This window comes from Panicum virgatum, chromosome 9K (assembly GCF_016808335.1).
Source record: "Panicum virgatum strain AP13 chromosome 9K, P.virgatum_v5, whole genome shotgun sequence".
NCBI lineage: Eukaryota > Viridiplantae > Streptophyta > Magnoliopsida > Poales > Poaceae > Panicum > Panicum virgatum.
Window position 1 is genome coordinate 9,413,570 of NC_053144.1, and position 16,468 is coordinate 9,430,037.

The window sequence follows — 16,468 nt, forward strand, 5'->3', positions numbered from 1 at the left end:
CCCCATGTCGACGTTGATGCTCTGTTCCTGTTCTTGTTCCAGTTCCAGTTCCTGGCACGTTAGCCCTTTGCGCTGCTTGTAAGGCGTGTTTAGCTTGAACGTAAAAAATTTTTGCGATGGGATCTTACTAATTTGAAGTACTTAATGAAGTCTATTTATAAATTTTTTTGCACAGATAGGTTGTAAATCGCGAGACGAATCTAATGATGTTAATTAATTCATGATTAATCTATAATTAACGAATGGTTACTGTAGTATCACTGTTGCAAATCATGGATTAAATAGGCTCATTAAATTCATCTCACGATTTACAGCCCATCTATGCAAAAAGTTTTACAAAAAGTTTTTTGTGTTTACAGGGTTTATGGTTAAAGATCTAAGGCCCTGTTTGGTTTGAGGGACTTTTGTTGAAGTCTCTAGGACTCATGTGACTTTTAAACCAAACAGGTGGGACTTTTAGAGACTTTTTTTAGGGTAGAGATTTTTTTGAAGAAGACCCTCATGAGGAGCTTTTTAGGGACTTTTTTTTACAATTCCACCTACTGCCCCCTACCCTATTCGCATGCATGTAAGGAGAAAGGGTAAAAATGTCTTTTGAACACACCATTTAATGAGGTTTAGTCCCTTTAACTATTGAAAACAAACATGGTGGGACTTTTTTTAGATCGAGGTCTTTTGGAGGGGCTAGAGTATTTTGTAAACCAAACAGGGTCTAAACAGCCCCTAAGTTGTAATTGCAATTTGCAACGCTGCTCTGGACTGTGCCCTGGTTTGCGTGTCCTGCGGTCCTGCCACCGCACCGTGCAGTGTGCCCGGCGACGAACCCGAGTGGTTGACGTCGCCGGTCGCCGCCACGAGGCACTGCCGGTGTCGGAGGTTGTGCGACCGTGCCAGCGTTTCGTGATTTTTGGCAAATCTCAACTCGTGCACGCGTGATGTGATGATGCACAAGTAAACGCGCTGGCCTTCGATTTTCCCTATCAGCGCGGTACGTTTCTCTCGATCCTCCTATTTTCCGGGCGGGGGTGGTTGAGGCGTCGCATTCGGCGACGGCGAGAGCTCGGAGTCCCTGGCTTCATGCAATAAAAATGTTCGCGGGAGAGGGTGCTCTGAACGAAACTACTAAAGGGTCATCGACGCGGAGACCGGTGCCGCCCGATCTGCGTATGGACGGCCGGGATGACTCCTGCAGTGATGAGGTCAGCGCGCGATGCCAACCAGTGAACTCGACGCCGCATCCGGCGGGGGCGGGTTGATACCTCTGTCCTCTCTAGAAAGCTCCAAGTCACCACCGCGGCACCTTCCGTTCTTGCCATGCACATCACCTCAAATTTACATGTTTACCACCGGGCATTCTCCGCTGCTCAATGCTCGTGCTTCTCGCTTGCTCGAAAAGTAAATGACCAAGCCGGCGCGGCGGGTTTCGTTGGATAAGATAAAGAAACTCACCTCGGTGGACTTCTGTAAGGAGGAGATTCCTAGGAGGCGCTCTCTTTCTTTATGAAACCTGACATCATATCAGTGAAAATGAGAGACAATGCACATATGAAAACTCTATAACATAATGTTGCTTGGATGTGGTCAAGAAAGACCACACCATGTATGAGGCTGTGTTCAGTGTATATGCAGATTTGCTGTTACTGGTAGCACCTTTTGGTATTTTTTCATAGTTGATATAATACGTTGATATATGCAGATTAATCCTTTAAGAATATCTGATCATCGAGGTGTCACTTTGTGTATCATTAATTCGTAGAGAGAAGATACGATGATTGTATGATCTATCTATACGTGGAAACATTGAAAGATTGCAATTTCTTTTCTTCTAGTGTTGTTAGAAAGACATGTCACTTTGAACCTAGAAGTACTACATGATTTATCATACCAAATCACTATGCAATCAATGTACCAATTTGTGAAAAGATACAAATTTATCTCTACAAGCCACAAGCTATTAATTTGTTTTCTTCTTCTACTACTACTATGACAAGGGAGATATCACTTCAAATCGAGGAGTATTGCATAAGCTGTCACAAAGCCGTACTAGATTAGTATGCAATCAATGTGTACGATCTATCTCTATGTGTGAAAAATATAGTATTACCACATGCTATTAATTTCTCCTTTTCTTGTAGTATGATAAAAGAGATATCACTTTGGTTAGAAGTATTACATGATTTGTCAAAAATAGTAATGGATTACTATCCAATCAATGTTTACATTTAAGAAAAGATACGAGTATATATCTATGCGAGAGAAATAAAGGATTGCAATATTTATTTTCTTCTACTACTATGATATAGAGATATTATCTGGAGGGAAAAAAGACACAATAATTGTATAATCCATCCCTACGCATAAGAATTAAAAAGAATTGCCGCCTGCCAGCAATTTCTTTTCTTCTACTATTATGATAAAGAGATATCATTTCCACACACATGCCTTAGTTTGTCTTATAATTTAAAAATAATAAATAAGAAACAAAAATTGACTATACTAAAAATAACATGAAATAAATTATGACAACATCATCTACTCATCTAAGGATATGAAAACCGGAAACATCATAGAAGGGTGTCTGGATGTGGGGTTATACCAAGAAGGGCATTACGGTAACTCTATATTTCTCAGTTTCCTGTGGACTGCTAATCCCCTTCTATAAAAGGATAAGCTCCTTGAGCAAGCAAAAGCCCACAGAACGAGGGAGGAGGCGACTTCATACTGCTCACTCGCCGTCTTTCCCCCAATCTCTCGACCTTCCCCGCTGCCGGCGATCGCTGGGCCCCGCGCAGCCGCAGGGAACCCCCACGCCATGGCCTTTCAGGGGAAGAAGCTCATCAACAACCCCGACGGTAACAGCCTGCTCCTCCATGCCCCCATTTCTTGCTAAATTTCGGTCAGTTTTTCTTCGATTGCTAGGGTTTAATTGCATCGGATGGTCCCGGCGGGGCTTCGGCTTGGTTTATTTTTCCAGATGTAGTGACGGAGTTCATCGAGGGGCTGGTGGAAACTTACCCGGGCCTGCAGTACCTGGATGGGTTCCCTCAGGTGATATTTCGCATTAGGGAACAATTTGGAGCTGTTTCGGGAAGCAGTAAGTGACGAATCTCCCCTGAAACCTGTACAGATTAAGGTCGTTCTTCGTGCTGATGTCGAGCGTGGCGCCTATGACAAGGTTGCTGTCATTTCAGGTAATTTTCCAACTTCCAAGGTTCGACCTGTGCTTTTGTTCTAAACTTCTAATTGCATTGGCATATGATGGTTAGTTCCTGTGTTATGTCAAACATACGAAATGCCACGGAATTGCCCTGTTTTGAGTATCGGATATGGTATAATCTAACTTGGAAATATTTTTTTTATTACATTGAAGTATTATAATTAATTATTAGTAGGGCTGCTTGCCTGCTTCCATATGCTCGTTACCCTTTTGAAAATAGAATTGGCCAGATCTAGTTTGTTTTCTTCCTATCAGTTTAAGTCATGCTACATTCAAATCTACATATATTAAGCTAGGTGCTATAATGGTAGTTGGGCTAGTTGCTTTGATTTGGATTTATGTAATATATTAAGCTAGGATGTTCTTTTACATCAGAAGTATAATGTTGAACTATGCTTTGGAGATAATACTGCTGGAGGAGGAATATGGGACAGTGTAGCCCATGTAGCCAATGCATTCCACGGCGGTATCATAGACTTATCAATTAGGAACTTCTGTTAAAAAAATATTCACTATTAACTTTCATGACATACGGTTCCTTGGATATTTCCATTTGTTCATGTCAAGTTCAACTAATTGTAGAACCACTTTTTTCATAGGTGGTGGAAGTGGCCATGAGCCTGCCCATGCTGGATTTGTTGGGCCAGGGATGTTGACCGCTGCTGTTTCTGGAGATGTTTTCGCTTCTCCACCTGTGGATTCTATTTTAGCTGTATGTTTATTTTTGTAAAATTCGCTCTAGCTTCTGTTGCTTAAATCATCTCCTAACTGAGATTGGACTACATCTTCTCATTCTCATTGTAGGCTATTCGAGCTGTAACTGGTCCCATGGGGTGCCTTCTGATAGTAAAGGTAGTCTCACTTTGATATCAATTTTAAAAATTCAAATCGTGATCTAAGAGGGATCTTTTAGTGCACCAGAAGATCGTACATTCTGAATACCTGATGCTTTGGGACCGTGCATTGTTTCTTTATTACCACATTAACTTTATGCTAGCACTTCCTCCACCTATTGTCCTGTATTTGTGCGTAAACTGGCAGTAATGGATAGAGAGGAGAAGATTTGCTTCTCTCAATTTACTAGGGAAAATGGCAGTATGTCTCTATGTATTTTGAAATGGTTGGTTATTTATGATGGCTATGTATGCTTGATGTAGTGATACTGTTTCTCCCCCCAATATTTGAATCTGTATGCTCCTTTCTGTTCCACTTTATATGTGTAAACTGCAAGCATTGCCCTACTCTCATCTTACTAAGTTGCGTTTCTTTTTCACCTTCAATTGCCAAACATTCGCAGAACTACACTGGTGATAGACTTAATTTTGGATTAGCTGCTGAGCAAGCAAAATCTGAAGGCTATAAGATGGAGGTTGATCAACACACCTTACAATGTTTGTGTAGCAGATCACATTCATTTTATTGATTATTTAACATTTATCCTTCACTTGTAGATGGTTATTGTTGGAGATGATTGTGCCCTTCCCCCACCTAGAGGGATAACTGGTAGGAGAGGTTTAGCTGGAACAGTTCTTGTGCATAAGGTATTTTATTGTTGCTATTGTATTTTATATCCTAGATTCTGCTCTTAGGCATCATCTCAGTTACTGGCATGTGGCATGTTACATTCGTTTACTCAGCAAAGCTGACCTGAGAAGATCTCTTTTGATTTAACTTATCTGTTCTTCATGCAAGCAACCTTTCCCATCTAATTTGACTAGCATTGCACTATGCTTGCCTAAAATAATGGGGAGCGCCTTTTAAGTAAACTGATGTAGTATTTGCGTGCGCAAACAGTAAATAATACTAGCTAATAGCTATCTTCTCAACTAGCATTGAAGATGTACTGCATGTTCATTAAACACACGTTTCTAATATAATCTGACCAATCTGCACCATTCTTTTTCTGTTGGAATAAATTCTGGCATTGTGCTGCAGGGATGTCAAACATGAAGCGATCAGTGCTTTCTTGTAAAATTTCTTCTTGTTTTTTTTTTATGTTCAGTTTGTTTGATCCGCAGGTTGCTGGGGCTGCAGCAGATGCTGGTTTATCTCTTGCAGATGTAGCCGCAGAGGCAAAACATGCATCTGAGGTTGTTGGTACAATGGGAGTTGCACTTTCCGTTTGCACATTGCCTGGGCAAGTAACATCGGATCGTTTAAGTCCAAAGCAAATGGAGCTTGGCCTTGGAATTGTAAGTTTAAACCACATATGTTATACTTTTATATTACCGTATTAGCATACATGGATATAGTTGGGAGCTTTTGTGCATTAACTTTTTTGTTTTCTACATATCTGAGAACTGTAAATCTGTAATAACAAACATATATTTGTTTCCAGCATGGGGAGCCTGGTGTTGCTGTTGTTGAGCTCCAGCCAGTTGATGTAGTGGTTGAACATGTTCTTAAGCAGATACTGTCACAAGTAAGTTTTTGATTTACCGTTTTGTTGGGCCCTTTATTTATTTTCATCTATTTGTCTTCTTTGATCAAAATTCAAATTTTATTTTATTTCCTGCCTTGCAGGCACATAGATCACTACAATTCTTGAATCATGTTTTTCTGTTTAATTTCAACACTTTGTTTTCCATTATTTGTGAAGTCCAACATTGAACTGTATTTAGTGTTTGGTTAGCTATTTAGTAAAGGTGAAAACTATAGCTTGTCTCCGCTTTGAAATTCTTTTTTTTTTGTTTTAGATAGGTCTTTTCAACAAAAAGGTAGGAAATTTATTTATTAAGAAAAAGGCATTACAGGAGAGGCAAAGATGAGATGGGAGATGAATTACGGGAATGGAGACTAATCCTCTCCTTCCATGATATACCTTAAGTGAAACAATACCTACCTGTCTCGGACTCTCAGTAACTGCACTATGTAAAAAGGGAACTTTCTACTGCAGCTTGAGATGCTTTCATGCTTTTAATTATTCTTTTGGTGGCCTTGCATCCTTGCAGGAAACTCAGTATCTTCCTATCACAAGGGGGAGCAATGCTGTTCTCCTAATTAATGGGTAATACAAATCTGAACATTTCTCGTGGCTCTATAAATTGAATGATATCTGCGGAGTCAGTACTAACACAAGTTGAATGTGGGGAGGTTAATTGTATCTTGATGTTTTCCCTGTTTCTACTTTTTGCATCTTTCATGATGACATAAGGTGCTCATGTTCAATCTTGGTTAGTTGGTTTTGGCCATCTTATTACCCCATTTTATGGGTTATTGTGAAAGTTGTTTCTGCAAACTTATCCTGCGTATACAACGCTAGACATGGAGCAGTGCAAAGATTTAGCATCCAAGGGACAAGAAACAAGAGTTGAAAAACTTATGAGTATCTTTCAGTAGGAGATTTCTGCTTCCTTCCCTGCTGGTCATACGCCAAAGAGACCTTGGTTAAATGTTGCATATCGATATCACTTGTACAGAGGTCATCCTGTGTCATGGATAAATCCTTTTGTTTGCTGGTGGTGGGGATCCATTTTTTTTTTGAAGGTCACCGGGAGGGGGAGAGAATCCCCCACCTGAATTTTCATTTCATCCGGCCCTGAAGTGGCCCATCAGAATGTTTCAATACATTTTACAACAAGTTCATTTGGTGTTACATTGCGGAATTAAAAACAGAGCACCATGACAAGCTAACACTAAGGTCCCCTGGCGGCAGGCGGTACCCCCAGGTTCTGGCTTCCTCTTTTGCAGCGCGTAGCACGGTGCCCAGGTGGTCATTTTGCTGCTGGAAGATGGCGTTGTTCCGTCGTTTCCAAAGTTGCCAACATCACAGCAGGAGGAAGGTGTGGAAGTGTTTACCAGGGATATGCGTAGGCGGGAGTAGATGAAGCTTCATCGGCATCATATCCGGGGGCAGGTCGATGTTGATAGCAGCCCAGAAGGAGGCCGCAAAGCTGCACCCAAACATGATGTGCGCCGCAGTTTCCTCTGCGCCATTGCAGATCTCACAAGCAGCGTCATGCAGCACGTCAGGGTCATGCAGCACCATTGCAGATCTCACAAGCAGCGTCATGCAGCACGTGCCTCCGTTTCAAGTGTTCCCGGCTCTGAATTCGGTCCCGGACGAGGAGCCAGGCGAAGAACTGCACTCTTGGGGGAGCCCGGTTGTGCCAAACGAAGGCAGCGAGTGGGCTTGTGGCGTTCCGCGTGGAGTGCAGCAGCCTATAAAGCGTCGAGGTGTGCAACTTGCCGTCAGGGTTGGCGAATGGGCTAGACCGCCGGTCTGGTACCTCAGACGGACTCCATCCAGCCATGATTGCGGAAACTTGAGTCACTTGTGCCACAGCAGTCAATCGTGCGGTGAACACAGGGGACAGGCCGGACCGGTGAACGGTTGCCACCGTTTGATCGGTCCTCCGGCAATGGCTGAGTAATGCCGGAAAGCGGTCGGCAAGGGGGTCCTCGCCAACCCAGACATCGAACCAAAAGGAGGTGGTGTCGCCATTGCTAGTATGGACAGAGGTGATGGCCCGGTACACAGGAGGTCTTGTAATGCTGACCAGTGTTGCCCATTGATTTCTCCCTGCATGCTTGCGAGGTCCGAGTGGCGCCGAACCCAGGATGCCCAGGAAGATCCTGTATTTTGATGCAGTCTGTGCAGGAGCTTGAGGAGAAGGCAGGTGTTTTGCAGGGACAGATCACGTATGCCCAGTCCGCCATGTTCTTTGTCTACACAAACGTGCTCCCATGCTACCAAGCAGCTTGCTCCACTGACCGTGTCCTCCCCAGTCCAGAGGAACGCTCTGTGGCGCTGGTCCACTTGTGCGAGTGTTCCAGGCGGGATTGGTAATGCACACATCAAATAGACAAGCTGAGAAACAAGAACGGAGTTGATTAGTACCGTGCGCCCCATTGGATTGAGCAGGCTGGCTTGCCAGCCAGCTAAGTACCGATCAGCTTTGGCAATAAAAGGTGTAAACGCCGACAGTTTCAGCTTGGTGTTGGACAGCGGCAGGCCGAGGTAAGTCTGCGGGAAACCTTCCTCCCTGCATCCCAGTGTGTCGATGCATTGCGGGCGAACAGTTGCTGGGACGTGCATCGGCACGGCCGTACTCTTGGAGTAGTTGATCTTCAGTCCAGTAGCCGCTGCAAACTGATCGAGGAGAATCTTCAGGCGCACCACGTCGGCAACCTCACCCCTGCAGACGATCAAGGTGTCATCGGCGTACTGTAACACCGCACAGTTACCATCCTCGAGGATCGGGTGACGGACCCCCCCGTCGGTCTTGATCAGAGTTTGCAGCACATCTGCAACCAAGAGGAACAGGTACGGAGACATTGGGTCTCCCTGACGCAATCCACGTCTGCACTCGATCCATGGACCTGGGCATCCATTGACCAGTACTGCCGACTTGGACGATGCAAGCAGATCAAGTACCCAGCGGCACCATAGGGGGCTGAAGCCTCTCGCAGATAGGATGGTCATCAACGCTTCCCAGTTAACAGTGTTGAAAGCCTTGGCGAAATCTAGTTTCAGCACAATTGTTGGGACTTTCCTTTTGTGGCACACTTGCACCAGTTCCATGGCGTACACAAAATTTTCTGAAATGGATCTCCCCTTGAGGAAGCCGGTTTGGTCGAGATCAATCACGCTGGAGATCTCAGCTTGCAGTCTGGTGGTGAGGGACTTGGCTGCAATCTTGATGCTACAGTTTTGCAGGCAGATCGGGCGAAAGGCATCAACTGTTGCGGTGCCGGGCTTCTTGGGCAAGATCACCATGTACGACCGACCTGTTGATACGTTCAAGTTGCGCCGTGCCACGATGGAAAGCTGAGAGGAACTGCATGACTTGCGGTTTAACGGTGTTCCAGGCGGCCCTGTAGAAGCTAGGTCCAAAGCCATCAGGGCCAGGTGCACTGCCCCCATTCATCCCCTTCACGGCATGCCAGGCTTCTTCAGTGAACTCCATAGTCAGCCTGGAGGAGGCTCTTGGGCGTGCATCAACATCGAAGTGCCAGGTCGGGGGGAGGTGGTACCTAGCATGCTTTTGTAGTACGTTGTCAAGGCTGCCACTATGTGCTGGTGCGAGGTGATCATCAACCCGTTGACTTCAATTCCTCGGATAGCATTGCGACGGAGGCGTTGGGTGGCATGCGCATGGAAGAAGGCTGTGTTGGAGTCGCCTTCCCGGATAGCGCGGCGCTTGCCGCGTTGCCACCAGACTGCTGCGCGTTCCTTGATGGCCAGGCACAGCCGTTCGTGGCACATGGAGCGCACCTGTCTTTCAAGCACAGAGAGCACACGATCTTCCTCCAAGGTGTCAAAAAGAAGTACAAGAAATTTGCAGTTAGGGATTAGAGTGGGAGGCGCCCTGTTATGCCGCGCCCATACCTTTGCAGCGGCCCTGGTGGACTTGAGGCAGCCGGCGAGGTTGCCGGCCGCGTCGTGGGTAGCCGGTGCCTCATGCCAGGCCGGGAGAACGGTGGGGAGGAAAAGGTTGTTATGTAGCCAGGCATTCTCAAAGCGAAACAGGGTAGATTTGGGGATTTGAGTGGACATGTGCACGATAATGGGGGTGTGATCGGAGGTTTGCCGCACCAAGGATGAGAGGGAAGTCTGTGGGAAGGCAATGCATTGGGCATTGTTAACGAACATACGGTCCAGGCGGACGAGGGTGGGGACAGCACGCATGTTCGACCAGGTGAACGAGCAGTCCAGGAAAGGGAGCTCAGAAATGCAAAGGTCATGAATGACCTGGTTGAAGGCGGCGATGTGAGAACTAGACGCGCTGGTGTTCTTCTCTTCCGCACAGCGGATGAGATTAAAGTCCCTGGCCAGCAGCCAGGGGCCATGGATGTGTGGCAGCAGCTCACGCAAGCCGTCGAGGAAGAGATGTGTGTCCCGGTGGTCAGCGGGTGCATACACATTTGTGATGGTGAGGCGCAGGTCCATCATAGTGGAGGCCAGAACAGTGGTGAGCGTGTGTTTTCTAGCAATGAAGGAATCCATGTTGAAAAGGTTTGGGTTCCAGGCAGTCAGGATCCCTCCCCGAGTACCAGAAGCGCCCAAAAAGTGGTGTGAAGCAGCAAGAGCAGGGGGAAGGAAGGTGCGTGCTTTCTTGGTGGTGATGTCGTGCAGTTTAGTTTCCTGGAGACAACAAACGGATGGTGCAGCAGAGGCAATAGCGTCACGAACAACATCACATTTCTCCGAGTCGCCAAGGCCACGAACGTTCCACGACATCACAGACAAGTGCCGGAAATTATCATTCATTGCAAGGTTGCAGCACCAGGTTACAATGGCACCAGGCCAAGTACTGAACACAATGGTGAACTAAACAGCTCCCCCAACGAGAACGAGATCTACCACAAAGATGCACAGGTCTCCAGCCCTGGCAACAAGCCCACGACAAACTAACACAGGGAGGGGCAACAGAGCCCAGACAGACGGACGGACACAACAGAACAACCGGGGGGGGGGGGGGGGGGGGGGGCGACACAGGTTCCGGCGGCACCCGGGTTCGACGACAGCTCCCTGGCTGCCGACAGGGTCAGAGGAGTGTAGGTTCATGTCGCGGCGCCGGGCACCGCGCCGACGGCGCTAGCAGCAGTGCAGCCGAGGCCAGCTGCGCTGACGAGCTTGCGCAGGTCGGCAGCATAGATGGGCAGCTTGGTGCGGTTGAGCAGCCCCTTCTTGGCCACTTGCTCCTTGAGGGCAGCCGAGCAGGGGGCAAGCGAGTTCTTCAGCTTGGTGCGGTGCATGGCCTTGTCAGCGATGCTGACGAAGGATGCCGCGGCTTTAGCAGCGAGGCGGGAGCTCTGGCGAGTCGGCAATGTTCCAGAAGAACGCGGGCGGCGGCCCCCGCGGCCGCGCGGCACGGAGGGGGTGGGGGGTTGGTCAGGTGTTTCCCATCCAGGACGCGGTCAGCCGTGTTCCGTCCTGGCATGGGAGAGGCGTGTAGGGTGGCTGGTGGAGTAGCGGGCGGAGCGGCGAGTGGGGTGAGCTGAAGCTTTGCAAGAGCGGCAGCAACGTGGAAGAGGAGGGCTGGTAGGTTGGCGTGTTGCTGGGTGGGTGCGATTTGGGCCGGCGGCTCGGCAGCAGGTGCGGGCTGGACAGCGGGTTGCAGCGGCGCGGGGTGGATAGGGGCCAAAACTGGGCCGTCCAGGTTAGCTGGCCCATTGGCCCCTGGATTGTGGGCGGTCGGCTGGCTGCGAGGCCAGGGAGTGAGCACGCGGGTGATCGGCATGGGGCACGACCGAAGGCGATGGCCGCAGCCGCGGCAGTTGCGACAACGAACAGGGTCGCGGCACTCCCTCACCAGGTGGTCAGAAGCGAGGCAACGGAAGCAGCCAGTGGTGGAGACGATGGGGGCGGGGCGGCGCGCTAGGGTTTGGCGTGGCTTTGCAGGCGTGAGGAGCGCCTGGAGATAAGACCCTGGAGCAGCCGGTTGTTGGGGAGCATTGAGAGCGGCAGCTCCCCTGGTGGGGGGCAGCTGGCTACCACCGCTGTTCGCAAGGCAAGCGTCCACAGTTGGACGAGGAGGCACGCTGCGGCACAAAGGTGTAACTGCAGGGGCATTCAAGCGGAAGCCCTGCCCCTGACATCCTTTAGCGTTCAGACCCCTTTTGCCTCGAGCCAAACGTTGCACTAACTGTTCCTGCCCGTGAACCGCTGGCAGGTCAGGGGGTGGGTGGACAGTAACTGCACCCGGAGGCACCGCGTCGCCCTGGCCTCCGGGGAGGCGGCGGACCGCGGCCACCGCGGTCGCCATGGACGGGTGAGCCAAAAGCACAGAGGAGCCCATGCAGAGACGTCCCAGGACAACGATAGCATTGGCAACGTTGCGACTGGAAACCCGGACCTTGAAAATATTGGAACGAACGCGCGTGACCTGAAGGCGACTCGGGGGTGCAGTGAGGCAGAAGTTCAGCATATTGCGCACAAAGTTGAGATTGTAGTGTGGAGCAGTGGAGGCGGGGGTGATCCAGGGATCAACCGGGTGCAGGGAGGGGGCAATGGAACCTGGGACCGCTGTAGAGTAGAATTAGAGGAGATGTTCCTGGAGCAGCTCCCCCGGCCGGCCATGAGAGCTTCCCGTCTTCCACGACGCGCCGCCACCTCGCCGAGCCTCAAGCCGAGGCCGGGCACGCGGTGCTGGTGAAGGGCGGGCACAGCGTTGGGCTTCTGGTGGCTGGGGGTGGTTGCGGATGGGGGATCCGGCGGCTTCGCCTCGGCGTCGCCATCGGTGCGTTCGCTAGGGGCGAGCGCCATTGTTTGTAATATGGCTCCCTGCTCCGTGGGGATCCATTTTGGATTCCTCAAAGGTTACTTAGTATTGTACCATCTGTGTAGCTCTTCATTCTGTGATTTTGATAGGATAGAGACTAGAAGTAGCTGGTTCCACATTAATTTAACTAGTGCTTATTACAAAAGTGTCTATCTTTCTGGCAGCATGTTTATGATACAGTCTAACATATCAAGTCCTACTTAATATAAAATCAACATTTTTTTATATCTTGATCTCTTTGAAAGTGCTACATTACATTTATCAATGTATATATTTCCCTTCTCTTTGCTGTTTACACTGAATTGAATGCAGTTTGTTGCATTGTTGTTTAACCCCATATCTGCTATACAGATTAGGAGCCACTCCTATCATGGAACTTATGATTGCAGCGAGAAAAGCAGTTCCTGAATTACAATTGGAGTATGGAATAGCTGTTGACAGGGTCTACACTGGCACACTTATGACATCACTTGATATGGCTGGTCAGTTTTTGCGTGATCTCTCTGAAATGACCATGTGGACGAATTTTGTCATCTCTTCAGTTAACATGATTTGACCAAATCTCATAAACATTAATTGGTACTCCCACCCACACACCCATGAAAGGAAATGCTTTATGTATTGTGCATTATCGTCCGCTATACTAGTAGTAAGTGGAATTCTTTATCTAACCACAATGCATACCTCAGCATGTGTTGTCGAAACTCTCTCAAATTAACTGGTCTGTGGGCAATATTGTTTCACTTTGTTTACATGTGCAGGATTATCTATTACTATTATGAAGTCTGATGAAAACATTTTGAAGAGACTTGATGCTCCCACTAAAGCTCCGGCTTGGCCTGTTGGTTCTGAAGGTAACTATCATTGGTCATGGCAACAAAATCAACTAATGTGTTGGATTTCACAAATTACTTGATAGCAAAGTGTCAGAATCTCAGGCATTTTGCATCTGCCTTTAGCTAGTATTCTCTAGCGATGCTCTAAAAGGTGCTAGGTCTTAGGTGAGTGTGTGCCTAGTGGCTAATTGCTGCTAGGCAGGTGGTTTGTTGGCGCCTAGTGGCTAATTGGATGGCTAGGTCATGTCTTTGCTGGATGACTAGCTCTATCAGAACCTATTGATTTTAAATCATTTTTTTTCTGAACTTAATGTTGATCACTTGACTGTAGGAAACCGCCCTCCAGCAAAGTTTCCTGTTCCTGTACCACCATCACCTTCAATGAAGGATGACGAGGTAGAACAAAATCCCTATTTTTTCTTTTACTATTTGTTCTCAGATCATCTGTTCCCCTGTGATCTAATGTGGAAGTATTGAGTTGCATGCACCGACCAGTTCAACCCAAAAGCTTCCCTCACGTGGAGGCTCCCTCAGGCCTCAGACGTGGAATAGGAGCGAGCAGTAATTATTTTATTTAATTGCGCTAACCAGGATTCGAACTCGAGACCTCTAGCTTTGGTACCATATTGAGTCGCATGCACCGACCAGTTCAATCCAAAAGCTTAAGCTGATGGGGAGGGGTGGGCAATTCACCTATATTCCAACAGGAAGTATGCAAGAAATCCAACTAGCTTTCTACTGTTTCTGTAGTGGTTATGGGTGTCAACTTTTTATTTCCAGTTATATGGTATTATGTGATTTTTTCAATCACGCTGGCAGATGCATGACCATCAGTTGCCTCTTGCAGTCCCTCAGTTATGAAGATTTTGTTATTGTTTTGCAGATTCTTACTCAACCTCAGGAGTTGAGCAAGCAAGGGTGTATCCTGGAGGCTGCTATTGAAGCAAGTGCTACAGAAATTATCAATCTGAAGGACAGCCTGAATGAATGGGACAATAAAGTGGGCGATGGTGACTGTGGAACCACAGTGAGTCAATTGTTTATCAATTCAACGCTTATTTGACTATTGCCGTTTAAGATTGAATATGTTAGTGCTGTTTTTTCAGATGTATAGAGGAGCGACAGCTATTCTTGAAGATATGAAAAAGCGGTAAGTTAAAAGCATTTCAAAATTCAAAATATTGGTGAGAACTTTTTTATTTTATTCTTGAAATCTAGATAAGAAATACAATGATTAAGCTGCTGACACGTGATAGAATACCATATATGAACTACGGCATGATTTACTAACTTCACCACATTTTGAATTCTAACTTTGGTTCCTGTCCAGTGGAATGATACATGGTGATGAGTGTTTCTTTAGTAGTATTAGATTCATTCACAACCAGTGGACTTTTATGTGTCATTTTCCTGATATTATAGCTGGGTTAGCTAGTTTTATGATACAATTCTAGCTTATTTCTGTCATGTAAAATTTGACCAAATTTTAGTGTATTTTTCTCTGTGCCAGTTACCCTATGAATGATGCAGCTGGAACAATAAATGAAATCGGGGCTACAATCCGAAGGGTGATGGGTGGAACAAGTGGAATCTTGTATGATATTTGTTCTATCTGTGCCCATGGTTTCCTTATTGAATGTATGATTCCTACTAAAGTAAACTTACATTTCCTAATTTACTCCAGGTATGATATACTCTTCAAGGCTGCATATGCAAGCTTAAAGCAGAGCAGAACTGTTACTGCAAATGAGTGTAAGAAATGTGCTTGATCTTTCTTTCCACATACCATGAATTTTAAGCATACCGAATAGATCTTGCTGCTTTTCTACAGGGGCTGATGCTTTAGAGGCCTCTGTTGCTGCTGTTAGCAAATATGGTGGTGCCAGTGCAGGATACCGCACTATGTTGGATGCCCTAATTCCTGCTTCTACTGTGCTGAAACAGGTTGCTTCTTGATTATATTTCTCTTTCTTCAATTGTCCATGGTTTTCTGAAAAACCTACTGTGCTGAGCAGAGACTTAAGGCCGGGGAGGATCCTGTGACTGCCTTCATTGCATCTTCTGAAGCAGCATCAGCTGGTGCTGAATCCACTAAACAGATGCAAGCAAAGGTATATAATCGCACTCCTCCACACATCCTTTACGCTTAAGCTTTGCACTCGCCCGACTGTGGCCAGATTATTAAACAGAAATACTCCTATTTCCTTCTATAATTTGGATTGCCCTTGTAGGCTGGACGGTCATCATACATCGCTCCAGACCTCCTGGCTTCAATCCCTGATCCAGGAGCAATGGCTGCAGCTGCCTGGTACCGAGCCGCTGCTCTTGCAGTGAAGAACAAGCTGCACGGTTCAAAGACCTAGTACCGTATGATCTGCTTCAATACCATACTGACAGGAAAATTGCCGGGGCTTTTTCTCACCCCCACTTAGATTTGGTTTCCGCTTGTGCTTTGCATGAGCCGAGAAAGAGACTTCCATATTGTTTCACCCTTATCACATCGTACAAAGAGATGGTCAATGAGTCTGTAGACGATACAAGTTAAGTGAAACTATGCTTTTGCACTGCCCGTCTGCCCGTGAACCGTGATACCTTCGCTTGCTTTTGGTGGTGGTAATGAGCATGCTTTATCTTGATCGAGCGGTGGTATGCAACTTGTAACGACTTCGTTGTGCGTGAATGTGGCTAGCCCATCGGTATTACCGAGAACTTGTTCTTCGGACCTGTCTTTGTGAGTACCTCGAGGCTCGAGAACTACAAATTCGAAACTTGAGCAAACCCAGTTTATTTCGTGGTCAGCTTCGTAGCACGTAAACGAAATATTCAAATGAAGAGCCGGATGATTCAAACCAGCAGGCCCAAATATTATTCTATGTTCTGTTGGCTGCGGCGGGTGGCTGGTGCTGATTTATTGTAAGAGAAATTTACTGCTAGCTGGCTGGTGGTTGGTGCTGGTTTGGTGTGAGGGAAAAAGCTGGTTTGTTTTGAGAGAAATTTACTGCTAATTGGCTGATGGCTGGTGCTGGTTTGGTGCGAGAGAAAAATACTGTTTTCAGCCGAAGGGCGCCATCGTAATATCACACCAACACGTCCAAACACTTGTCGCCATCTCGCGACGACGGCGACGAGACAAAGCGCCACTACTCCACTCTCCCCTGCGGATTGAGATCCGCTGCAGTTGGGGGCGG

At 47.1% G+C, this 16,468-nt stretch overlaps 1 protein-coding gene across 1 annotated transcript; it reads left to right on the top strand.

Moving 5' to 3' along the window:
• The first annotated feature begins 2,698 nt into the window (after positions 1-2,698).
• On the top strand, positions 2,699-15,857 carry LOC120649954 (putative 3,4-dihydroxy-2-butanone kinase). The gene is made up of 20 exons (XM_039926901.1): positions 2,699-2,852; positions 2,975-3,048; positions 3,128-3,191; positions 3,817-3,929; positions 4,022-4,069; positions 4,515-4,586; positions 4,669-4,758; positions 5,236-5,409; positions 5,556-5,639; positions 6,169-6,224; positions 12,796-12,926; positions 13,206-13,298; positions 13,612-13,676; positions 14,164-14,307; positions 14,387-14,430; positions 14,791-14,874; positions 14,965-15,032; positions 15,112-15,224; positions 15,296-15,391; positions 15,512-15,857. Exons 1-20 carry the CDS (start codon positions 2,813-2,815, stop codon positions 15,641-15,643), a joined length of 1,785 nt encoding a protein of 594 aa, XP_039782835.1. The 5' UTR covers positions 2,699-2,812; the 3' UTR covers positions 15,644-15,857.
• The last annotated feature ends 611 nt before the right edge of the window (positions 15,858-16,468 follow it).

Excerpts from the sequence above, each read along its gene's own strand:
- LOC120649954 (XM_039926901.1), top strand. The coding sequence starts at position 2,813 with ATGGCCTTTCAGGGGAAGAAGCTCATCAACAACCCCGACG. Across the intron at positions 3,930-4,021 it reads CTGTGGATTCTATTTTAGCT|GCTATTCGAGCTGTAACTGG; the intron begins GTATGTTTATTT and ends TTCTCATTGTAG. Across the intron at positions 5,410-5,555 it reads TGGAGCTTGGCCTTGGAATT|CATGGGGAGCCTGGTGTTGC; the intron begins GTAAGTTTAAAC and ends ATTTGTTTCCAG.